This window comes from Phaseolus vulgaris, chromosome 6, assembly GCF_051622355.1.
Source record: "Phaseolus vulgaris cultivar YP4 chromosome 6, ASM5162235v1, whole genome shotgun sequence".
Classification (NCBI taxonomy): domain Eukaryota; kingdom Viridiplantae; phylum Streptophyta; class Magnoliopsida; order Fabales; family Fabaceae; genus Phaseolus; species Phaseolus vulgaris.
Window position 1 is genome coordinate 25,262,057 of NC_143503.1, and position 26,837 is coordinate 25,288,893.

Consider the following 26,837-nt stretch of genomic DNA (forward strand, 5'->3'; position numbering starts at 1 on the left):
TGTTGGGTTTATCGGGTCATCTGCTATTGAACCACTCATACGTATCTAATCTCACCTATATGGGTTGACAACCTCGATGAGGGGGTTGCATTAAATATCACACATCAACTAAAAGTAAAACTGATACATAATATATAAGTGACACTACAAGAAAATAATTAAATAGAAACCACTTTAATAATTAGTTGTTATTATGAATAAATTAGAAATCATTTTAGAGACTAGAAAAATTATTGGTCTATAGATTGGTGATAAATAGTTTCTAAATTAGTATTTAATTACCTACTAAGGTTTTAACTACCAATTATTTATATTCTAAATTTGGTAGCAAAATTTTTTGTAACTAATTAGATACAAATTTAGAAACCGTTTATGAATAATAGAAACTAATTTAGAAACCAATAATTTTTTTTAGTCTTTAAAATGTTATTTAATTTAGTTACTATAACAATTAATTATTTTTGTCTTTAAAATTATTTTTTTAATGATTTTTTTTTTTTAGTTTGCATATATAAAAAAAAAACTTAAAAGTCAACTTATTAATTAGGTTAATTTTAATTATATCATCTCTCACGTCATAACCACGTAAGAACCATAGTACCTGCCTCTTAAATTTGCTGGTTAGTAAACTGTACGAAAAAGTGAAATGAATAGTTTACACAGTATTTTCATAAATCTAGGAATTGTTTGCTTGTGTTCATAGAAAGTAGCATCAATATATTAATGTTTAAATGGCAAAAGAGTCCAAGTTCGAATTCCATGTAATGTGGAAGGGACATAGCTGAGATAAAAATTGGTGGGGCTGTTCTATGTGATGCGCATTTCATCCACAGCCACAAGTTTAAGTCATCGTGAGTGCTTCGCAACTTCATATAATTAAGTTCCGTTTATGTCCTTACGGCCAAATCAGTCTATGTTGTGTTCAGATTTAACTTCAAGTTCCTAGCTACTCGTGTCAGCTTTCATTATAACATAAAGGATCTGTTTCTCTCCCATACACAACATTTTCAAGTCCGAATCCTAGCTACACTCATTTTTATATTAATTACGTTAAAAATAATTTCAAAGCTTTTGGGTGGTAGAATTGCATGATATACAATCCCATTTTACAACTATTCCTCCACTGAGGGCCATTATATTCTTGACTTTGGCTTTCACACCATACTGTGTCTAGCTTTTACTCCACTTTTTCTCAACATATAAACCCTTATACATGCCATTCCCTCTTATCAGCTTAGGAGAGTGGTTCAATTTTTTTTTCCTCTCTAATTAAACTTCTTTAATCTTTACCATGTCTTCTACTACTCTCCAATGGCTAAGCCTTGTTGGAACCATTTGGCTCCAAGCCATAATTGGGACAAACACTAATTTCCCTGCTTATTCTTCTCAGCTGAAGCAACTTCTTTCCATTTCTCAAGTCCAACTCAATAACCTTGCTTTTGCCTCTGATGCAGGCAAGCTTTTTGGCTGGTTTTCTGGCCTTGCTTCTATATACCTCCCCCTTTGGCTTGTCCTCTTGATTGGTTCAACTCTTGGCTTAATTGGTTATGGTGTGCAATATCTCTTCATAACCAACCAGATTTCCTCTTTGTCCTATTGGCATGTGTTCTTACTAACTTTTCTTGCTGGCAATAGTATTTGTTGGATCAACACAGTGTGCTATGTTGTCACCATAAGGAACTTCCTATCAGATCGCCAAGCTGCTGTCGGAATAACAACTAGCTACCAAGGATTAAGTGCAAAAATTTATGCCAACATTGTTGATGCTGTTTCTCCTCAAAAGCAGGCTAGAGCATTTCTCTTCCTGAACTCTCTCTTACCTGTGATAGTTGGCCTAATAGCAGCTCCTCTAGTCAGAGAATTTGATGCCACAAGTCCTAAGCACACGCGTGTTGGGTTTGCTGTGATGTTTGTCATAACAATTTTCACTGGAATATATGCTGTGTTGAGCAGCTTGCAATTTGTCACAAGCAAAGCATCCTCACTAGGTATCATGACTGGTATCCTTGTGTCCCTTCTGTTGCCTCTTCTAGTCCCACTTTCAGTGAAGATGAAGGAAATACAGGAAAATAGAGAAAAATTGAGAGTCTACCATTTTACTATGGAGGAGAATAATAGTGCAGAGAGGGTGGAGAATGAGGTGAAAGAGGGTGAAGTTCAAGAAGATGTTGGTATTATAGAAGAAGTTGGAGTGAAGTTGATGCTAAGAAGAGTAAATTTCTGGTTATATTTCTTTGTCTACTTTTTTGGTGCAACAGTTGGTTTAGTATATCTTAATAACTTGGGACAAATAGCTGAATCTCGTGGTTGCTCCAATACTTCATCTTTGGTGTCTTTGTCATCATCGTTTGGGTTCTTTGGCCGTCTCATGCCATCTCTTATGTACTACTTCTACTGGTAAATGAACCCTTCCTACCCTCCTCAATCTAACACCAACCCGAACAACTGCATTTATACTTCTCATTTAATGCATATAATGGCTACACATGTGTTAGTTGATCTACTGTGAACATAACTGCAAAATTAAAACCACTACTCTTTCTTTCCCACAACTTTAAAGCATAAAATTCTATACTTTTATTTTCAGGGGAAAGTGTAGAATTTCAAGACCTGCTTCTCTGTTGGCAGTGATGGTTCCAACATCAGGTGCATTTTTCCTACTTCTCAACAAAACTGACCTTGCCCTTTACGTTAGCACTGCAGTGATTGGAGTGTGTACTGGGGCAATCACTTCCATTGCTGTTTCCACAACCACTGAGCTATTTGGAACAAAGCATTTCTCAGTGAACCATAATGTGGTGGTGGCCAACATTCCCATTGGCTCCTTCATATTTGGCTATTCAGCTGCACTAGTTTACCATAAGGAAGGGCATGAACATGATGAGCAAGGGCAATGCATGGGCATGGAATGCTACAGAAACACTTTTATCATCTGGGGTTCCTTGTGTTTCGTTGGAACTCTTTTGGCTTTGATTCTACATGCTAGGACTCGCAAGTTTTACTCACAAAAACAATAGGGTACACATTTTTGCTTCATACAATACTACTCTTCTTTTTCAATATACACGTGGAGATTTGTGGTTTGTATAATCTCCTCTCACACCTTAGCAAAGTAATAATAGTACGATGATCATAAATGTAAATCCCTTTTCTTCTTTTCTTTATCACAAAATTTATATTTTCCCAGCTTTTTCAGTTGTTAATTGGTGATAGTTCGAAAGAGGGTCATTTAATTTCTCGGGAACTTAAAATTATATTTTGAAGAAAAACAATGGAACGAAGAAAAAGTAATATACATGATAAATAATATGATAAAAAAATCCTAAAAAAAGTTATTATATGAAAAAAATAGATAAGATGAATTGATAAGACAAATAGACTCATAATTATATTTAGTTATCATGTATTATAGTATAACTTAATTGATTGAAAATATCCTATTAATATCATTATTGTAATAAAAGTTAACAAATCTAGTTTATGAAACTATTTCTACATATTTTTTATCCACAATACAAAATAAATAAATCATAATATTTAAAGGATTTTTATCTCACTACTTATATTTCCCTTATGTATCCACTTCATTCAAAATCTTTAGTTCAAAAAACTTAAATAAATCTATAACACAAGACAAACACATAAATTTCAATCAAAACTATACAAAATCTAGTGCACCACTAAGTCAAGTCCTAGATTCTAAATTTTTTTGCCTCCAACTTTCTTTGTAACTCAAGTCTTGGATTCTAAATTTCTTTGCCACTAGCTTTCTTTGAAACTAATTAATTATTTTTAAAAAAAAAATAATAATAAATTAAAATGAACACTTTAGAAATATTTCAACTTTTATATAAAAATCAAGATAACTCTATACCTCACTTTCTAACTAACAAATATTCTATGAAATCATTAAACAGGTAACTACTAACTGCTAATCTATTGATTTATACACTTTCTGTTCTCTTTAGATAATTGTTGAATGCAAAGAGATTTTTTCTCCCCATAAACTTTCTAGATTCTTTCACAAGCTTCGAAGTTATGCAACAATTTGCTGCACTTTTAAATGAAAAACTATAGTTGATCTTTGGAGAATAGAAAAAGCTATAGTTTTTTTATCAGAAAAAAAAACTATACTTAATCCAAATAAAAACCTAATTTTCTTTAAAAACTAACATTGAAAGAACTTCAGAATTTCAACCTTCAAAATATTCATATATATTTGTTATACATTTAATAAAAGATTGTCACCATATATATCATCTACTTTCACTGCATACCATATATGATTTTATAAGGTCTTTCAATGGCTTGTAGAAAAATTAAACCTAAACCTGTGATTTTCACCAGCTTCATAATACATGATGGAGGCACATGGAGATACATATATAGGTCTGCACATTCCTTAATTATGGTTCAAAACTGGTTACTGTCATCCATAACAAAAGAGTGGTTGTTTCCCATTATGTATCAACTACTGTTGAGTTCATAACATAAATGAACTAATACAGTTTTTCATAGGATTTGGTGACCACATTTTTAATTTCAGTAGAAAGATATTTTTAATAATTATACAATTGATACAAATTATTTACTAACTTTTATAGATAGTCGGCTTTAATAAAAAAAATATATATTTAATCACTTGTATATATTCACTTTTAATTAATTTTTTCATCTATACACTCAAATTTAAAATTTTGTTCAAAATCTTTGTTTAACAAGATCAGTACCAAAGTTTGTAAAAAAATTTAAGTAGCATGTACTAGCTAGTATTCTTATTTGGAAGTTTTATATTTTATATTTTACTTCTTAATTATATAAAATTATATAATATATTACTTGTTTTTCAAATGTATAAAAATGATTGACAATAACTTTGGTTATGTTCTATGTTTTTTATACAAATATTTGAAACAGAGTAAATAAGACAACAATTCTACAATAAAAAAGATTTAAAAAGCAAGTAAATACTCTCTCTTCGCATTACTAGAAGAAATTGTTTTGAAAATTTTGAAACTTTTTTTTACTATTTTAAAAAGTACTACTAAAATAAAATTTATATTAATAATATTTACAAAATAGTTTGTTCACAGTTAACAAATCTGTTTCCATTATTGTGGATATACCTATAATTCTTATAAATTTCTTAAAATGTTTTAACAATAGAAAAAGTTAGTATTTATGATGTAGAGAATGTATATAGAATAGAAGAGATGAGTAACTTAGAAGAAAACAAAGATGGTTGGCACGCACCGTCAATCTGCCATGTGTGGTGGGTTTAAAAGAAAATGCACCGTCCCATTAATTTGGATTGCATTATTAGAATTTCCAAAATAAACCTTAGTTACGAATAATAATTGTTTAGGGTTTAGTTTAGAGAAAGAGAATATAATAGATAATTGTTGAATATACAAATCTCAAATATAAACTTATCTATTTTAACGTAATAATTTAAAAAATCACTTAAAAAAAAGTCTAATTTTAGAGACAAAAATAATTAGTCAGTATATTGATTAAATTAAAGATTATTTTATAAACTAAATAATTATTGATATCTAAATAATTTTTATATTTAATAAAAAATTATAAAATAATTTTTTTTATCAGCAATAACAAATATATATAAATACAGATCACTTTAGGGATGAATCAACCCTTATACATACATAAACAAACATCTAAGAAGGACTACTGGACCAACAGGCGAAAGCATTGTCCCTAAAAAACCCAAAAATACATCAAGCAACCAGTCGCATACATTCCAAAGGTTCCAAACACCAACTGGAAAAGGAAACTGAAGCAGAACAAGATTTTACATAGATCCAAGACCAAACCTTAGTTTGCATCAAGGTACAAACTTCAGACGCGTCGGTTACACCCCTTTTGAAAATAATAGAGTTTATGTGAAACCAAATTTCCCCCACCACTCTAACCCAAATTGTACTCCACAATTCATTAATCGAGTCAGAGCAGATATTCATCCTGAATTGAGTAAAGTTTGACAATGGATCATTGTGAGACACATACGACATTCTCAACCACCTAAAGCAAAAACTCCAAACCCTCCAAGCAAAACTGCAGTCAAAAAATAAGTTACGGTAAGTCTCTTCCTCCCTCCCACACAAACAGCATAACGAACTTTCAACCATATAAAATAATTTTTAAATTGGAATCATTAACTACCAAAGTTTTAACTACTAATTACTTATATTCTAAATTAGACTCTATTAGATTTTTAGATACTAATTTAGAATCTAAAATATTAGTTAAAATTTTGGTAAAATACCAATTTAGAAAGTATTTTTATAATATTTTATTAATAATAGAAATCATATTAGATATTAATAATTTTTAGTTTTTAAATTAGTATATTGACTAAATATTTTTTATTTTTAAATTTAATTATTATTTAATATTTTTTTATAGTGAATTTAGTCATAATAACGGTGATTTTTTTTTCATCATCTAATGATGAATTGTTACTGTTGTCAACTTTTTCAAAAATTATTTCAAAATAGTTCATAATATAAAAAAATTTACACTAATGATTGTTAAAAATAAAATATAAATTGTAAAAGTTGGCAAAAGATGGAAGTATATACGGAACTTAGGACTAGATTCAATGCACTTACCTTTTTTCAAGATGAAGTGATCCTTTTTATAATAAAACCAAACTAAACAATAGCGTGTACTTAACTGTTTTTCTTCTTTTCATTCTTTGGCTCTCCCTTGCCTGGGTCATTATTTGAAATTTCTTTTATAGAAAACATGATGGAAAATTATTATGACTATCTAATTTGAAGTTAAAATTGTGATAAAGTTTATATGATATTGATATGACTAAAATATATTTTCATTATAAATAAATATTAAATAAAAATTAATTTTATAAATAAATTATATTGATTAAATTAATTATTATTTTAGAGAAAAAAAAATATTAATATTTAAAATAATTTATATTATTAATAAAAAAAATTAAACTAACTACCAAGATTTTTAGTTATTACTTATTTTAGCTTTGGGAAGATAAATGGGAGAAATATGAATCTCCAGGTAAAATTTTCAAGGTTGTTCTCAAACTGGTCTGACAAGGAATCTCTTCTTTGACAAGCCTGGGAGATGCAAGAAAATATAGGGTGAGAGTGGAAGATAGTTTGAAGAAGGAATTTGTTTGAATGGGAAAGGGCTTAAAAACAAGAGTTGTTGCGTCAATTAGAAGAGAAGAAAATCAACGCGAAGAATGAGGATATATGGGTTTGGAAAGTCGGTGAGACTAAGAGTTCACCATCAAATCTGCTTACAAAATTTTAAAGAAAGAAACTCGGGGATGTGGGGGACTTGTATGTGGGACTATGGAAGTTAAAGGCTAAACCTTCACCCCTCCTCATTGTCTAGAAGGTTCTGGAGGATAAGATAGCGACTAAAGTAAATCTGGTGAGAAGAGGAATTAATATGGTTAGTAGTATGAGATCCGTTAGAAAAAGTTAGGGTTTTTTTTTCTGAAATTTGGAGTTCTTTATGTTTATGTCTGTCATCTTAGCTCCTTTTGTTTGGTCTGAATGGGAAGGAGCTTCGTTGAATGATTTAAGTTGATTTGTATAAGGGTTGAGGTATCTTCAAATACCTCCATTTATTTATTCATTTTTTGTCGATAAAAAAAAATTATAATTAGTAGTTAAAATCTTGATAATTACATACTAAATTAGAAATTATTTATCAATAATAGAAATTACTTTTTAATCTTTAAAATAATATTTAATTTAATAAAAATAATAATTAATTATCTTTTTATCTCTAAAATTAATTTATATTTTTTTTTACTGTGTTTGAAATGTCTCACTATCTTTTGAATTTAATTTCTATAGACGTTTACATCATTAATAATTAAAATGTGACTCTTAAAATAATTATTATAAAAACTTAATTAGTAGGTTTTGAAGATGAAAAGTTTTTTTTGTATCGTTATTAATAATAAATATAAAAAAATCATGATCTATTTTCAATATAAACACTACAACAAAATCATCAAATATAAACCAATCTTTAGATATCAAAATAATTAGTTACAATACTAGTTAAATTAGAGACCATTTTAGAAACTAAACAAAATTGGTTTCTAAATTAGTTTCTATTATTGTTAAATAGTTTTTAAATTGATATCTAATTAGCTACCAATGTTTTAACTACTAATTATTTAGATTCTAAATTTAGTAAAAAAATATTGGTTGCTAATTAGATACTAATTTAAAAACAATTTAACAATAATAGAAACTAATTTAGAAATAAAAAATTATTTAGTCTCTAAAATAATTTCTAATTTAATAACTATAACAACTAATTGATATATTTTGGATTTAATTGAAATTAAATTCAGATTCTTTAATAAGTTGAATGAATTAAATAACTATTAAAAAGAAAAAATCACTACCAGGATTTCAATAGAAATCGGTGTGATATTAAGTTGATTGATATTTGACATCAATAATATAATTAAAAATAATTTATATATAATAATAACGTTATTAATGATCATCCATATTTTGTGACATTAATTATATTAGTTGGAATAAGAAACATGATGCTTGCACACAGCCTAACCAACAAAAAGTTATGGTCGAATTTAATAATTATTTTTCCCACCCTTTGGACAATGCCATTGTTCCCAGCTTTTACAATTTCAAATTTTTAATGTTTATTATAATGTATTTTTTTTTAAGATTCAAATAAAATTTACAGTATTTATCTTTTGAAGTATATTTCAAAATATAAACTACAATAATATAAAAATTCATTCAAATAAAATGTACAATATTTATCTTTTGAAATACATCTCGAAATATAAAATACAATAATATAAAATATTTAATTGTTTTTATAGTTAATGTTCTTCTTTGTAGAATAACATATACTTGTATTAAGTATTATTGTAATAGAAAGAAAATATGACCAAATACAACGATAAACTAATAACAAACACATGCATTTCTCAAGTTATTCTTCAACTATACATATATAATATATATCATATCATTATTTCAATAAAACTCATAATAACACTAGTACATAATTAGCAATGTTAAGAATTATTAATTGCATCCTATGAAACAAGAACATAGATACTAAACACAGCATGAATATAGATAGGAAAACACTAATATATGTTAGACGTAAATTATTATTATTATTAATTATTTAAATTAACAATAAAAAAATTATATTCAAATAATGATCTATAAAAGATTAGCCAAATATAATAATCTGATCAACACATTATTTTTTAATATAAAAACAAATCTATTTTTTTATTTAAAATCCAAAAAGTGATAAGGGGATTTAATTTATATAACAATCGAAAATGTTGATTTGTTTAAAGGAGAAATAAAAAACTTACATAATAAGTTTTTTAATTACTTCCAACAACCTAAAAAAAACAATGTATATGTTCTCATTAAAGTTTTGTTACACTATGTTACATAGTATTGAAGTCATACATAAATGTTTCTTTTTCTAAATTTGACTGTCTAGTGAAGTCTATGACACATAGTACATGTTTCATACACATAATAGTATAAAACACGTGTCCGACAGAGACATAACATTGAAAAATCATTTTTGAATCTGATAATTTGATAATTTATGGAATATTGTTTTCAACAAAAATTAATATATTATGGTGATTTCTATGATAAATTTTTTTATTTTCTTATTTCTTAATTTATGTTATTTAGATTATTAGTAAAATTATAATATATTTTCTATTAATGAACTCTTTTACTTAACACTTTAACTCATAACTTGGTTAGAATTTGTTTCAAGTATCTAATAATAAAAATAAATATTTAAGACAACGAAAAGTAAATTATCTAATTTTTTTATATAAATTATATAAAATAAAAGAATAAAAAATAATACACCTGAATATAGATAAAAAAAATGTATCTATTAATAAAAAAATTATCTAATTACATACCAATGTTTTAAATACTTATTTTAAAATCTAAATAATTGATAGCTAATTAGATACCATTTAGAAATTATTTCTCAATAATAAAAACTAATTTAAATACCAATATTTTTTTTAGTCTCTAAAATAATATCTAATTTAATCAATATAGAAACTAATAATTTTTTGTCTCTAAAATTGATTTCTAATTAATTATTTTCATGTTACTAATATTATATGTTAATATTATTACCAATAATAATAAGCATAATATTATTATCAATAATAACAAAGAATTATTGGGAATAACATTTATAATTGACACAAATTGTATTTTGTTGAGGTGTTAAAATGTTGGTGAATGGTATACCATAAATTTGGATATAAAAACTTGACCTAACTTGTATGGCAGGGTTGTAGTAGCTTGACCATGGGTTTTCTCTTTTGTCGTTGCCATGAATATGTGATCAAGACTGTGACTGTGAAATGTTAATGCCGTCTTGCCCTAAAATTCCACAGGATTTGACATGCACCAGTTACACCCACATATATACTAAAAAAAAATAAAAAAAATTAACATATGTTTTACTCACTCACCACTACTGTACCATGAATTCGTTATTAATTGGACTATGGTTTGTTTGATGTTACATGCAATCAATATCAGAAGATAGGGTATGTAGTTTTCTTTTTTCACTCCTAACACATATACTAGCTTTTTATATTGAACCATAAGCAAGATACAACTATAGATGCTTTTATTAGAAGCCAAACAAATAAACGTTTCTATTAAAAAATCAGTATCAATTTCTTGTTAAAGAAGTTTCAAGGATGACGAACAAATTTCTGGATATTTTTTTTTATCCCGAGACACCTTTTTCCAATGACAGACAGCCAAACTCATCTCACTTCCATCGATGATTTTGTTTCTATATTTTATAATCGTCTTCGTTGAGAAAGTTTGAGATTTTGTTTCTATCTTTCATTTTCATTGAGAAAATTTATGTGACGGGTGATAGTTAAATAGAAAAATCTGTTGTTTTCTCTTAGTTGGATTGGTGTTTGGAACGTCTTTGTTGTATGAGGTATTTGAAAGTCTGATTCTTTACAGTTTTAACTAACGTTTTTTCAGTCTTGATAGTCGTGATGAGGTTTGTGCAGGTTTCATCGGTAACTCCTATCTGGCAAGGTTGGACTGAGGCTTGGAAGGTATTGCGTGGATGTGCAGGTGTCTTGGTCATTCCTTTTTGACAGGGTCGGATTGATGACTTTGTTCTGTGCTGCAGTAAAGAAAGTGTTTCTGTTGTATGCTTTTTGGTTTGGTGCTGGATTTTTTTACGGTGTTTGAATGTGGCAAAAGCTTTTTGGCCTATGTTTATTTCTTATAAGATTGGTTTGTCATTGTTAGCAATTGAGTTTTTGGTACAACTTAGTCGGTTCATAGTTATGACTTAGGTGTTGAATGGTGTGTATTATATTGGTTTGTTGTGTTTGTCTCTTGGGTAAGGCCCTCCAGCTTGATGACAAAGACCTTGTTTAGTTGTTGGATGTATGTTCTTGTTTGAGGGTGTGACCTCTCTGGTGGGTGATATAACTGTATTTGTTGGGTTTATTTACCTTTGTATGGGATTTTAGCTTGATAGGTAGTACAATGTTTGTTGGATCCTTAGTTGGTAGGGTTCTAGGAAACCTGTTTTGGAGTTTTGTATAAGGGTTGAGACACCCCTGAAGTATCTCATTTTATTTTATTTATTCTTTGCTGATAAAAAAAATTAAATATGAAAACAAAAGTTATATAATGTTTATTATTATTTTTATTTATATCTATATACTCTTATCTAGAATGAATTAAGAAAGTTGTGAGGTGAAAAAAAAAAGATCTTTAATGTATAGAACTTTATAGTGTTTTATAGTGTTGACCGTTATAAGTTTTTTTAACTTCAAACTACTAAGAAGACATTATAAATTATAAAATATAAATAAATTTTATACTAATAACCTATAATTGAGTTATGGTTTGATTTATATGTCTTAAATATTATATTAAATAAGTGATTATTGGTCCGAATGTAATTGTAATCTGAGTTATGTAAATAATTTCTTTTAACTTGAAATTTAAAAATATGTGTAGGTGGATTAATTTAAATGATGAACTAGCTCGGTTTAGATTAATTTGAGTTTAATGGATATCAATCCTTAATTTCAATTTCAAATAATATTTGTTAATCATTTTAATCTATTTTTTTATTTCTAATTATTATTTGAACTCGAATAATAATATTTATTTGAAGTTTGAGAAAACTTATTTTTATTGTATTGTATGACCTTGACTGTGTAATTTATGTTCTTAATATTCATATAGATTTTTTTTGTACAATTCTATAAAAAAAATGCGATCATAATAATAATAATAATTATTATTATTTAGTTTAAAGATTTTATTATTTTTACACTATAAAAAAATAATTAAATATAAATTAATTAAAAATAAAAAAATAATTAGTCATTATATTTATTAAGGTTAATACTATTTTATAAAAAAAATTCATAAAAATTATAAAAAGAAAATTTAAATATTAGTCAAAATATTTAAATAATTTTTCAAATAAAGTAATTTAATTTAATTTAATTTAATGTTTAACTGTTATATGAATCAAGCTAATAAACTTGAAAATATAAATTAACTAAAAAGAATAAGAGAGAATAAATTATAATGATTTTTTTTTCAAGTGAGAGTTATATATATATATATATATATATATATATATATATATATAATATGTAGCTTAAACTCATGTCATAAAAAAACACAACTTTTTCCATATTTGAAAATGTACTATAATACTTCATTATCTAGAATTTGTTCGTATTTCTCTCCTGAAATATTCTACTAAAGTATAAAATAATTCTTATATACACATGTATATAATATAAAAAAATTATTAAATAAAAACTAATTTTAAAGATAAAAAATAATTAATTAGTATATTGATTAAATTAAATATTATTTTAAAAATTAAAAAAATTATTAATATTTAAAGTAATTTTTATTATTAATAAAATTTATAAAATAATTTTTATATTAGTATTTAAAGTAATTTCTATTATTAATACAATTTATAAATTAATATCTAATTAGTTAAAAAAAATACCAGTTAATTTAGATTTAGATCAGAAACTAATTAAATATCAATTTAAAAACTAATTTATAAAATTTATTAATAAAAAATCTACTTTAAATATTAATAATTTCTTTTAGCATATTAATAACATAAATATAAATACGCATATACATCTCATATATATAAATTGTATGTCCCCAAATTACTCATACTTATATTACTCATATTTATATCCACCTATATTCCAACCAGTTCACATGATACTATACAAATTTATTTGTGATTTCTATTTAAACTTTTTAAAATAATTTGATAATAATATTAGTTACACGATAATAGTACAATATTAATATGATTAATTTTTAGAATGGGCCCATGGATCTTAAAAGGATCCTTGGATTGAGCAACATCTTTAGAGTGTTTCTTCCTGCACCATAAATTATTCTAACACCTCCATACTTTGTCCTTTAGTAAAAAAAGGTACATTCCAGGGAGGAGGTTAAGAGACACGAAAATATGGGTTTGAATGTTAAGCTTTAATTTTTTCATGCCCGTGTTTATCTTTCTACCCCTTACTTTTTTCTTTTTTTTTTCTTTTTTTTTTATAAAAAAAATACTTTTCACTGATATCAATTTTATCGTGTTGAAGTTTTTGGTAAAATATTTAACACAGAAACGTTTTGTTGCGATAAATTTTATACTAAAAAAGAATAATACGACATAAACTTGTTTTTATTGTGCTTTTTTTTATACATATCGACAAATATTTTTCTATCATATGGAAAAAGAGGGAAAAAGAAAAGAAAAAAGAAGAAGAATAGGAGGGGGATGAGAATGAACGTAGTAGAATAACAAAGTTAATAAATAAAAATACACATATTGGGAGTGAGAAGAGGAAAAAAGGAGTCGAAAAAATCAAGGCCCTTGAACGTAGAGGTACATTTGCTTCAAGGAAATTTTATAGTAACTACATTTAAATAATATTTTTCTCTTTAAACCCTCTCTTTTTCATATCTTAAAGTTTGGTTTTCGAAATGTAATAAATAATTATGGAATTAGCCTTTAACCATTATGCCCTCAAATCTAGGTCAAGATGTATAAATACTTGTCAACACAATATTGATTTTTAAATTTAATCAACCTAATCAAATTAATATATATGTAATAATGATATATGTAATAATGAAATTTGAACTTGGTCAAACAGATTTCTGAACAATAGTCAGGAATCTAATGTGCTTGTTGCTGAAAAACTTCTCTTCACAGATGCGCATGCATGCTTCATGTACAATGTCCACATACGTCTAAAAATCTAGTGAGGGCACAAATGATATTTCACTCATTCTATTTGGCACTCACTCTCTCATCCTCTCCTTTCTCTTCACTTTTGAATGCTCTTTTGTTTGACCCAACTTTTCCCTTACCCTCACCCACACTCTCAACCATGATCAGATCCAAATGGGGTGGCATCCCACATCCGTCTGCGGCTACAGTGCCACCTCCCAATCCAAACAAGGCTTAGGGTGTTTTTTCCTACCGTTTTAAAATACTCAAATTACTCTTTCGTAGTTTTGGATGGTTCCAAAATAGAGTGTTTTGTAAGCAAAAGAGGTATCTAGAATAGGAAATCCAGAAGAGAAATAATCTGAAATTTATATATATATATATATATATATATATATATATATATTATGAATGGAGGAAGTGCACATGAATTGATCAGATCCTAAACAATGCCCGTGATTTAAACTTTGTTGCATGCATCATGCATCCACCACGTAATGGTGTTCGTAATTCACATTATTTTGGAAACATTATATTATTTATTGTATATATGAAAGAGGTGTTTGTGGATGACATTTTATTTCATATATTTTTGTATTTATGCATAGAAGAGACTGTTATGAACATATATAATAAATCTTGTTCTCAATAATTCTCTTTGCCTTGTTATGAAAGAAATAATTAATATTTGCTGATGAAACTTGAAATTCAAATTTGTAAGAAAGTGGTATACGGAATATGTTGTTCACGGGTCATCATCACACAAACATGCAAGAGGATTTCATTCGTGAGTTCTGCTGCATTCTTCACATAGCAGTAAATGGACCGATAATTTTATTTTTTTTATTTTATTTATTTATTTATCAGCAGAACGATAATTAATTAACTAAAAACGACAAAGATTAATTAGATGCCTTACATATAAAAAATATCTTGAATCTACGGCTCAAAATAAAATTTGCTTATGTAACCCTAATCTTCTAAAAATATGATACTAAAATAATAAGACACTAATTAACACTTTCTCTCTGTTAAGGAAATATCTCTGCACCAAAACAAAACATTCTTTCTATCTGAACCATCACGAGCTGCTTGTAACACAGTCACCACATTTAATTAAAAGCAACTTCAATGACTTTTGTATTAGGAACTTCCAACAAAGTAATTAATATTCAACATTTTTTATCCCAAGACAACCTTTTTCCAATGGCTGCCAAACTCATCTCACTTCAATCGATGAAATTTGTTTCTATCTTATATACTCATCCTTCAATCAATATACAATTTACTTTAGTAAAAAAATAAAATAAAATAAATGTACTGGTATGAATCGAACGGTCAACATTATAACTCGACTCTCATAACTGGGTCGATCAAATCTCGCAGGCCATTAACGCTCAATCAAAGTCAGCAAAGTTAAATCATCATTATAAATTAGATAATACACCTCTAAGTGCGATTCACCTTACTAATTTGGCCCAATAAAGTAAACTCATTAAAATAATATAAATAGTGCACTTTCTAAGAACAAGGTACGTCATTAATTACTATACACCTCCGAGTGCCGAACGCCCCTTTGTTGACTTGAGCTCGGAATGCCTTCTGCAGTACCCATTCGGCATTCTCCTTAGAGACTAAGCGATCAGACGACCCGGATCGGAAAGAGTAGCACGAAAATTGAAGGACTAGGCTAAAGTGTGAGCTGACCAATAGGAAAAAAAAAAAGACAAAGTCAGTTAACAGTTCTCTAGGTCCCATTTTTCTAGCAGCCAGAAAGTAAGAGAACGCAAAACTCACCACAATTCTTCTCATCAAAACTCAGCATTTACCTTTTTCAGAGAGGCTTCGTCACTTTGTGTTAGGGGTGTGTTTTCACCCTATTAGTAGATTAACATAAATTAAGTAAAGTAGATTCACGTATACACAGTACTTATTAATCCTTGAACATCAATCCAAAATTGACTTGAGAAATCATCAAAACTAACAAAATATCTTTACGTACCACCATTTGATGTTGCATCTTTGTCGAGAAAAGTCGACCAACATTAGAATATTTACAAGTCTTTCATGTTGCCACTTTCTCAAATAAGACTCATCAAACATAGCTGGTCATGGAGAACAATAGAGATTCATGATCATTTTTCCTTGTCTTGTTCTTAGTTAAATCTATGGTAAGATATTGAAATTAATTAGTTTAGATTTTCTCCGCAATTGTATTATTTTAGCACATAGTTCATTTTTTTCTTCGCTACTTTCACTTTGCATAATTTTTTATTGATGATTTATTTATGTCAGATATTATCACACTGGTCTCTATAAAAATAATGAAACCTCCCAAAACTAAGATCTTTCGCCACTTGACACCAAGTTTGAAACTCTTTTATGACATGATATTGAAATGGATTCTTCAAAACTGAAAATATAATTCTCAGTATACTAGGAGATCTTGATATACAAATGTGGGTTTATGACTCACCTTTCCGTTTTCTTGTCATAATTGGGAGGTTAATTGCCACAATCAATTGCAATCAATATGAGGTTAATTGTCACAATCAATTGCAATCAATAGGAGGTTAATTGCCGCAATCAATTGCAATCAATGGGAGGTTAATTGCCGCAATCAATTGCAATCAATAGGAGGTTAATTACCATTAATTGTATTTATTATTGTTGTCTCCTAGAACCACTATATATAGTGACTTCCTTCTAGCAATGTAACACACTAAAAACAAGCAACACGTGCTTCCTCTCTCTTTTCATATACTCTCTCTATTTCTGTTCTTGGGTGGTGTAAGTGTTTAACCCATATAGAGATGATTTGTTTTAGGGCTATTTATCTATTAGTTTGAGAGGAATTCATTGTACTCCCAGTATCATTATAGTGAAAGTTTTGGCTCTCTCGCCGGTGGTTTTTTACCTCTATTTAAAGGGGTTTTCCACCTAAAAATTCTGGTATCATTCTCACTTTACTTGTTACTTTAATTTCTCATAATCTTTTGTTGAAATTATCACGCTTCCGCACACGATATCCCTACAAATTGGCATCAGAGCTTTTCGATAATTCAACCAGGATCTATTGTTCAATAATGTCAAAATTGGATATTGAGAAATTTGATGGTAAAATCAGCTTTGCTATCTGGCGAGTCCAGATGCTAGCTGTTCTCACCCAGAATGGTTTAAAGAAAGTTCTGGCAGGTAAAATGATGAGACCAACCACTATGACGGAGGAGCAGTGGGATGAGATGGATGAAAAGGCATTGTCTGCAATACAGTTATGCTTGTCCCATGAGGTGTTGCGTGAGGTCATCAACGAGAAAAGTAGTACAACAGGCATATGGAGTAAATTGGAGTCTTTATACATGACCAAAAGTCTTGCAAACAAACTCCGGTTAAAGGAGCGACTCTTTACACTCCGAATGTTTGAAGGTACTCCCATCCAATCTCACTTTGATGAATTTAATTCCATCATAATTGATTTGAAAAATTTGGATGTTAAAATTGATGATGAGAATAAAGTCGTTCTACTTATTGTTTCTCTACCACCCTCGCATCGACAATTCAAAGAAATTATGTTATACGGTAATTATCTTACCTTAAGCTTTGATGATGTCAAGACTAATTTACTAGCCAAAGAAAAATTTGATACTCAAATTCATTCTGAAAGTTCTGGCGAAGGATTAGTAGTTAGAGGGAGAAACCACTGTACTGGAAGAAGAAGGGTCACCTTGGTAACCACTGTACTGGAAAGGTTGATTTCTGTGAACATTGCATTTTTGGTAAGCAGAAAAAGGTTAGTTTTTCTAAAGCCATACACAGAACCAAAGGTACTTTGGATTATATTCATTCGGATCTTTGGGGTCCTGTTCCCTCCAAAGGTAAATGTCGTTATATGATGACAATTATTGATGACTTCTCACGAAAACTGTGGGTGTATTTCCTTAAACATAAGAATGAAGCATTTTCCACTTTTAAAGAGTGGAAATTATTGATTGAGAATCAGACTGGCAAGAAGATAAAGAGGTTAAGGACAGACAATGACCTTGAGTTCTGTTCGAATGAATTCAATGATTTCTGCAAGAAGGAAGACATTTCCAGACACTTCACCATCCCAAGTACTCCACAACAGAACGGGGTTGCAGAAAGAATGAATAGAACTATCCTGGAGAGAGTTTGTTGCATGTTCTCCCATTCTGGTTTGAGCAAATCTTTTTGGGCTGAAGCGGCTTCAACGACATGTTATCTGATAAACCGCTCTCCTAACAGATCAATTGATTGCAACATTCCAGAAGAAGTTTGGTCAGGTAACCTTGTTGATTATTCTAATCTTAAAATATTTGGTTGCCCTGCTTATTCTCATGTAAACGAGGGAAAATTAGAACCTCGTGCTAAGAAGTGCATTTTCTTAGGTTATGGCTCAGGGGTTAAAGGCTATCGTTTATATGACCCAGAATCTCATAAAGTAATTCATAGTCGAAATGTGACCTTTAATGAAAATGCTATGCTCTCTTTTGCAAAAGATACTGTCATTTCCTCAATTGATACAGGTGACCAGGAAGATGCTCGAGAGAAGGTGGAGTTTGAGATTAAAACACCCGCTCATGAGGAAGACGTTCCCAATTCCTCCAGTACTCAAGGTGATCAAGTCACTGTTATTGATGGTACAAATGAACATTTGAGTCCACATGAGCAATGTCCACCTAAACGATGAGGGTTACCACAACCGTGGTCTATGGCTCAAGAACTTCCACAACAGAGACCAAGAAAACAGACTCAAAGATTAATTGCAGAATTTGCCAACATTGTTTATGCTTTAACTATTGCACAAGAGATGGGTGAAGAAGGTGAACCGAAGAATTACTCTGAAGCTATCTCTGGTGACGACTCAACAAAGTGGATTGCTGCTATGCAAGAAGAAGTTGAGAGTCTTCTCAAAAACGAAACATGGGAATTGGTGAAGTTACCAGAAGGAAAACGAGTCATTAGTTGCAAGTGGATCTTTAAGAGAAAAGAAGGGATCCCTGGTGTTGAGAGTACAAGGAATAAAGCAAGATTTGTTGTAAGAGGTTTTGATCAAGAGAAAGGTATTGACTTTAATGAAGTTTTTTCTCCTGTTGTTCGTCATACTTCAATACGTATATTACTTGCTTTAGTTGCCTTGTATGATTTGGAGTTGGAACAATTAGATGTGAAAACTGCTTTTCTTCATGGTAATCTTGAGGAAGAGCTATGATAACTGTGTTTATTTTCAAAAGACATTTGATGGGTCATTTATGTACTTGTTCTTATATGTTGATGACATGTTGATTGCTGCAAGAGATAAATCTTTAGTTAACAAGTTAAAGGCCCAGCTTAGCAGTGAATTTGATATGAAGGACTTAGGTCCTGCCAAGAAAATTTTGGGAATGGAGATCAACAGAGATCGTCAAGTTGGAAAACTTTTTTTATCACAAAAGAAGTATGTTCTTAAGATGCTTGACAAATTTGGAATGCGAGACTGCAAAGCTGTTAATACTCCAATTGCCGCCCACTTCAAGTTGTCATCAGATCAGTGTCCAAAATCAGACGAGGACAAAAGACGCATGTCACATGTCCCGTATTCAAATGCAATTGGAAGTCTCATGTATGCTATGGTATGTACTAGACCTGATTTAGCTTATGCTGTTAGCATTGTTAGCAGGTTCATGCATAATCCAGGCAAGGCACACTGGGAAGCCGTTAAATGGATACTTCGTTATCTGAAAGGTTCTCCAGATCTTGGGTTGGTATTTGATCAACATAGAGCCGATCCCGGAGGAGCAGTTGGCTATGTTGATGCTGACTATGGTGGTGATTTAGATCGGAGAAGGTCACTTTCAGCTTACATCTTTACCCTATGTGGGTCTGCTATCAGCTGGTATTCTTCACTTCAAGCCATTGCGGTTTTGTCCACCACTGAAGCAGAATATATTGCTGCTACAGAAGGTATGAAAGAGGCTATATGGCTTCGAGGCTTGGTAAGTGAACTTGGTCTTCAACAAGATGTTCTTGTTATATTTTGTGATAGTCAGAGTGGTGTCCACTTAACCAGGAATAGTAAGTATCACTCAAGGACCAAGCACATTGAAATTAAACACCATTTTATCCGAGACATTGCTGATACAGGAGATATAATTGTTGAAAAAATTTATACGACCGAAAATCCTGCAGACATGTTGGCAAAGCCACTTCCATCGGCTAAGTTCGATCATTGCCTGAACTTAGCTGGTATTATCCATACTTAATCAAGGCTTCATGGCGAGAGAGTGTTCCAATCAAAGGCAAGTCAAGGTGGAGATTTGTGGGTTTATGACTCACCTTTCCGTTTTCTTGTCATAATTGGGAGGTTAATTGCCACAATCAATTGCAATCAATATGAGGTTAATTGCCACAATCAATTGCAATCAATAGGAGGTTAATTGCCGCAATCAATTGCAATCAATAGGAGGTTAATTGCCGCAATCAATTGCAATCAATGGGAGGTTAATTACCATTAATTGTATTTATTATTGTTGTCTCCTAGAACCACTGTATATAGTGACTTCCTTCCAACAATGTAACACACTAAAAACAAGCAACACGTGCTTCCTCTCTCTTTTCATATACTCTCTCTATTTCTGTTCTTGGGTGGTGTAAGTGTTTAACCCATATAGAGAGGATTTGTTTTAGGGCTATTTATCTATTAGTCTGAGAGGAATTCATTGTACTCCCAGTATCATTATAGTGAAAGTTTTGGCTCTCTCACCGGTGGTTTTTTTACCTCTATTTAAAGGGGGGTTTTCCACCTAAAAATTCTGGTATCATTCTCACTTTACTTGTTACTTTAATCTCTCATAATCTTTGGTTGAAATTATCTCGCTTCCGCAACACGATATCCCTACAACAAAATATAGCTTTTATTCTCTTTAATAAGTTTAGAGTAACTATCGACAAAATTGCAATGTCAAGTTTATACTTTGTTAAACAGCTCTGATAACAAATTATCTGAAAAATCCGACAAAATGATTAAGATAAACTTTAATGTTGTTTTACTATATTTGAATTTAATCTTACGTAGACCCTTCTTTTTTTCTCTCTATGTATATATAATCTCTACACGACGTTTGAACACTGCATCACATCAATTTGCCTCTGCATATGACCAGTAGTATTCTTCAATTACATAAAAAATTAACACAGTGAAGAACTTGTACTAAATAGAGAAATCCTTTACCTTAAATAACACAGTTAGTGTGTACCTTGGTGATATCGTATTACTATGTATCATATATATATATATATATATATATATGATAACACTATTGTGAAAAGAAACAATGTAGTGTGATAATATAAAAAATAACTGATAGACATTGTAATATAAATAACAGGTGGTATGTAATAAGATTGAAATATTTTTAAAATATTTCTATTATTATTTCTTTACTTTCTGATAAAAAAAAAAACCTTTAGAGAGAAGTGAGTAAACCTAAATTTTGTACATTGCTACACTTTCTTCTAAGTTTATGTTATCAGTACTGTGGAACTTGTTTCTTGTGTACCACTAGCGAGTGACAAATTCTTCAGCCTACTAGCAACCCCAATTATAATCCAAGTTGTGAGGCACGTGAATCAACAGCAACATGCATGACAAATACATATGCCAATAATTCTTGTTGTATTCATTTTCTCTTTTTGCAACTAACAGTTCCATGAATCCACTACTTTTTCCTTTTAGCATTTCAAAGCTTTTCAGTTGCGGCCTTGATGTGCATGTCTACAGTTCCTTCTCCTTTTGCCTTTTGGCTTTTGAGCAGCAACATAAAATGGTATAAGCTCACATGCTTCCATCACAGTTTTGAGTTTTAACTTCATTCTCGCACAGGCTGCGCCCAAAAAGGAAACCAAGCTAAACGAAATAAGAAAAACAAGTTTTCCATGATTAGCCAAGAAAACTCATGAAATATAGATATAACTATATGTGTACATTTATAAGGACAAACTTTTGACAACCTATGTATGATGCAGTCCAAGCTGTGTAACCTATGTTTCAAAGCAGTGCCCTATAATTAAGGAAAACAGAAATTATGCATTGCAATGTATATACCTGTACCTTAAAAGATGGAAAGAAAAATAAAATGTAATGGCAATTACTAGATAAGAAATTGATGGTTCTAAGATCAGAAAGATAAAAGAAACACATGAACCAAAACAAATGAATATGAAACAATAATACACTATAAGATACACCACTTTTTTTTTAGTTTTTCTCTCATCTATAAGTACAGTGTTTACACATATTTCTTCACTTTAAATACAAATGTTTCTGCCTAAATACCATATATACAAAGTTAAGTCACTTAGACTTGCATACTAAGCAAATTTGTATGAAATTAATGAGAAAGAGTATTCCCATTAGACTAAATCTCGTCAAATTAAATGATGTCTCAACACATTTTTCAAAATTTCCCTCAAAAACAGGCAAATAAGTTGAACCAATCACAGAAATTCAATGACAACAGGTAAATAAAAACGACAGAAGAGAAAGACAAAGCGTTTTTGCTTTTTGTTTTGGAGGAAGTGGAGAATAATGAAGAAATTGAATGATTTAATTTTGTTTGTGCAGTAGTTGATAATAGAACCAAAAACTCTTTGAAGTGTGTGGGTAGAGATAGATAGGGAAAGAAGAGAGAGAAAGGGTTTCCCGTGAGAAAAGCTTGGATGCATCCAAAGAAGACACCTATAACGCTATAACATGTTTTTGACACTTCTTGGTAGATGCTAAGCTACTTCCTACTGCCATAACCCATTCAGATTCCTTTTCCTTGCCAGCTTCCTGCATAACCCCACTATATATGCTTGCTGCCAATGCACCACCACCACCACCTCCACTCTCTTACCAGTTTTACACGTTCCCATGCAGAAGAATGTTTTATTTCACTGTTTTCCCTTGCCCTATGACCCACATGCTTCTTCTTTCACCACTGTGTATCATCAATTGCTGCCTCATTTTACACAGGACAAACGTACACCAGCTTGCACATCTTGTCCCTTTCTCTGTTATCCACTTTGACTTAGAATCTGCCAAATCAAACTCCATTCCTCCTACATCATTAACTTTCATCATACTTTTTACTCATATCGATTAACTTTATTCATCTACTTCAACAACTAAATGGTAAATAGATCTTTAAGTTAATCAGTCAAAAGATTGATAGATAATCACTTTCTTTAGTTTTGTAGTTATTAAGAACATTGCTGAATTAAAGTTAGCCCCTGAAATGATTTTTTTCCCGCTTGTAAGTTAATTAGCATTCAATAGTTAATGAGAATGGTAAAAGATGGTTGGACTAATACAAAATATCTTAGTGTTTTTGTTTTCTTTTCCATTTTTATATTTCAGAAATCCCAATACTTTATTATTTGTACTGTCCCCATAAAACATATCGTGTCACACTTGGTCTTTGTTAGCTTGAGAGAAGAACAAAATTGGATCAGTGACAATGAATATCTCACGAGGAAAAAAACAAGACCCTTGATCGAAGTTAAACATTTCATGCATTTTGTAATTCCAAAACTGCATCACATGTGATCAACAAGATTCTGTATCATCATCCTCTTTATAAACCATCAATAATGGTTAGATTTCTTTGCTTATAGTTCTCTTGTGAGAGAGAGAGAGTGTGTGAAAAAGAGAGAGAATGGTTTCAAGGATTCACAAGAGAACAGCCATGTACAGGAACCTACAGCTGCTTCGTTCAATCAGATACTCCCACTCGGTGATTACTCTTCAATATCTCTTTCTTCCCTGTTTACATGCCATATTTCCCCTCATTCAGTTTCTGGACAAACCTTTTCATGCAGAATCCACTTTAAAAAGGGGGAATACCACGTTTGATTTCCATCAGAGTGATCACTTTCATTCTCTTTCTCTCATCAAATTCATATATTTCATGTCACTAATCAAAACTTTATAGGGAGACTTTCGATATTTCTAACATTCATGTACTCACTTTGATATTTGTTTTTTTACCTGTGTGTATATTTAATAGCAGTTGGATATACAAATTCTACTAAATCTCATCTCTTGCTCATACTTTTTACCTCCAAATAGAATTTTGTTTTATAATCGAATATCACTTTCAGATTGACGGAACGTTTTCGTGTTTATGCAGCCACCTAAATCCCCAGTGTTATTGGATTTGTCAAATTGCATACAAGGTTTAAAGCAAAAGCTGCAAGAATTGAACCAATTAACGGCACGAAAAATCGCTGACTATGATCCAATGCCTAAGGTATGAGAATCTCACCATCTAATACTTTAGAAAAGAAGGGGAAACAATTTTATTAGTAAAATGATTAAGAATGTTAAAGTTCTTCTCCAAGTGTTTAAAACAGTTTCATATTTAAGGTTGGAATTCAAAATCAAAACCAATAATAAAATAACTATCATGATTCATAGGTTATAGAAAGCATTCATAATATTGAAAACATTAACATTTATATAAAGGAGGGTATATTTAATCTCCTATTGATAATACCGAGAAATTTTTTACTGCATTATTACCTCTATATATCTGCAGATGTTGGTAATATAATTGATTAATCTGTGTTTGTTGTTAATGATTTTGTAGCTTGAAGTTGAAATGCAAGAAGAGGGTTTTGTGATAAAGGTGCTTAGTGAAAGGAGTTGCCAAGGGTTGCTGGTGTTTATATTAGAAGCCTTTGAAGAGCTGGGTCTTGATGTGCTCCAGGCTAGGGTTTCTTGTGCAGACAGCTTCAGTTTAGAAGCTTTAGGAAACAAAGTAAATATGTGAAACACTTATTTTAAAAAATCAAAATAGCAATGGTAGTGTAATTGTATTTGTATTGATGGAGTTCATTACTTGTTATGGATGTTTCAGGAGAAGAATGAAGATACTGGTGCTTTGGATGCAGAAGTAGTTGAACAAGTAGTGTCTAAAGCTATTCAAAACTGGAGGGAAGTTTCAGAGATATGATGATCCAGCTCCTATATGTATTGTCATGATTACAAAAACTATGCTTACTTAATGTTATTAGGTTGAGAAAGTTGGCCTTTCTGATGAATATTTGAATCTTTCTCCAGATAAATAGAACCTTGATCCACTTTTTGGTGTTTTTCTATGGTTGTACGAGTTATTTTATAAGGTTTTTTTTAAGAGAAAAATAAATATTAATTTTTATAAAAAATAATGAATAAATTAGTGATAAAAACATTTTTTCCTAAGAAGCTGTCATTAATTAAAGTCATAATAATAATAAAAAAAAAGTAGAGTAGGTTTATATTTATCATGTGGGTTCCGTACAAATATTCAAATTAGTGTAGAATGAGTGCAGAACATTTTTCCTTATAAGTTAAAACACAATATTTAAATCAGGAGTGTTTGTAAATTGGAATGCTACTGTATATATAGTTTTCCACAATCTATCTATATTTTAATTAATAATCTCATTTAATTGTTTTGCCAAATATAATTGATCTCCTATTCTAATTCTTTTAATTTAATTTGAAATTTTATTTTATTATATATATATATATATATTAAAATACGTAAAACAAAAGTTTAAAATAAACTTCGTATTAAAAGATAAATGAATATATTATTAAGAATAGATGAACTAACAATCATAAATAAACCACCTTTAAAAAATTCGAAGATGAATTAGAATGTAGCACGATACGGATACGAATATATTATTAAGAATAGATGAACTAACAATCATAAATAAACCATCTTTAAAAAACTCGAAGATGAATCAGAATGTAACAGGATACGGACACTCACACGACACAGAAATACGTATAATCTTTAAAATGTAGGATACGGAGACACGTATCTATATATTATATAATTTTAAATTATATAAATTAAAAACAGATATTTATGTGCAAAAGTTTGTTTAAGATCTGAGAAAAAAATATTTTTCATGATTGGTTCAAAAGAATTTGTTCCTTATTTTTATAATTATAATAAAAATTTATACAATAAATTTGAGTTTTTAAAAAATTATTGTATTTATACCTTTTAAAATCGTGTTAGAACCATGCTAGAATTTTATAAAATTCAACAAATATTTTGAATTGAACACTTCACCGATAAGTGTCCTACGAGTGTCGTACAAGTGTCGACACGGATACGTGTGTCCGACACGAATACGCCATTTAAGAGAAGTGTCTGAGTCCCATAGATCACACTAGACTCAAAAACAGTAATGAAGATATTGCCTAAATAATTAGAGGATCTTAAACACCTTTTTTTTTTATTACATGTTTTATTTTTCTGTTGTAAAATTATTTTCTTTTTATAAAGATTATATTTGTTTAGCAGTTTATGCAAATGAAAATGACATGGTATAAGTATTGCACTTCAAGAATTAATTAAATTATATATTATTTTAAAAACTAAAAAATTATTAATAATTAAATTACTATATAATTAACTATAAAAAATTCAGCTATCAACTATTTA

At 29.7% G+C, this 26,837-nt stretch overlaps 2 protein-coding genes across 3 annotated transcripts; both read left to right on the forward strand.

Annotated features, from left to right (window-relative positions):
• Positions 1-994: 994 nt before the first annotated feature.
• On the forward strand, positions 995-3,160 carry LOC137831537 (protein NUCLEAR FUSION DEFECTIVE 4). Its single transcript, XM_068639256.1, has 2 exons — positions 995-2,397; positions 2,588-3,160. The coding sequence occupies exons 1-2, from the start codon at positions 1,292-1,294 to the stop codon at positions 3,015-3,017; spliced, it is 1,536 nt and encodes a 511-aa protein (XP_068495357.1). The 5' UTR covers positions 995-1,291; the 3' UTR covers positions 3,018-3,160.
• A 20,070-nt stretch (positions 3,161-23,230) lies between these two features.
• Positions 23,231-25,485, forward strand: LOC137831538 (uncharacterized). 2 transcript variants are annotated; one of them, XM_068639257.1, is made up of 4 exons: positions 23,231-24,125; positions 24,522-24,641; positions 24,981-25,151; positions 25,251-25,485. In XM_068639257.1, the coding sequence occupies exons 1-4, from the start codon at positions 24,048-24,050 to the stop codon at positions 25,344-25,346; spliced, it is 465 nt and encodes a 154-aa protein (XP_068495358.1). In that variant the 5' UTR covers positions 23,231-24,047; the 3' UTR covers positions 25,347-25,485. The 2 variants fall into 2 exon arrangements, with proteins under 2 accessions (XP_068495358.1, XP_068495359.1); XM_068639258.2 differs by having other exon boundaries at positions 24,003-24,125; positions 24,211-24,641.
• Positions 25,486-26,837: the final 1,352 nt, after the last annotated feature.

Coding starts and splice junctions, on each gene's coding strand:
- LOC137831537 (XM_068639256.1), top strand. CDS start 1,292: ATGTCTTCTACTACTCTCCAATGGCTAAGCCTTGTTGGAACCATTTGG. Junction 2,398..2,587: donor CTTATGTACTACTTCTACTG/GTAAATGAACCC, acceptor TTTTATTTTCAG/GGGAAAGTGTAGAATTTCAA.
- LOC137831538 (XM_068639257.1), top strand. CDS start 24,048: ATGGTTTCAAGGATTCACAAGAGAACAGCCATGTACAGGAACCTACAG. Junction 24,126..24,521: donor CAATCAGATACTCCCACTCG/GTGATTACTCTT, acceptor GTGTTTATGCAG/CCACCTAAATCCCCAGTGTT. Junction 24,642..24,980: donor ACTATGATCCAATGCCTAAG/GTATGAGAATCT, acceptor ATGATTTTGTAG/CTTGAAGTTGAAATGCAAGA.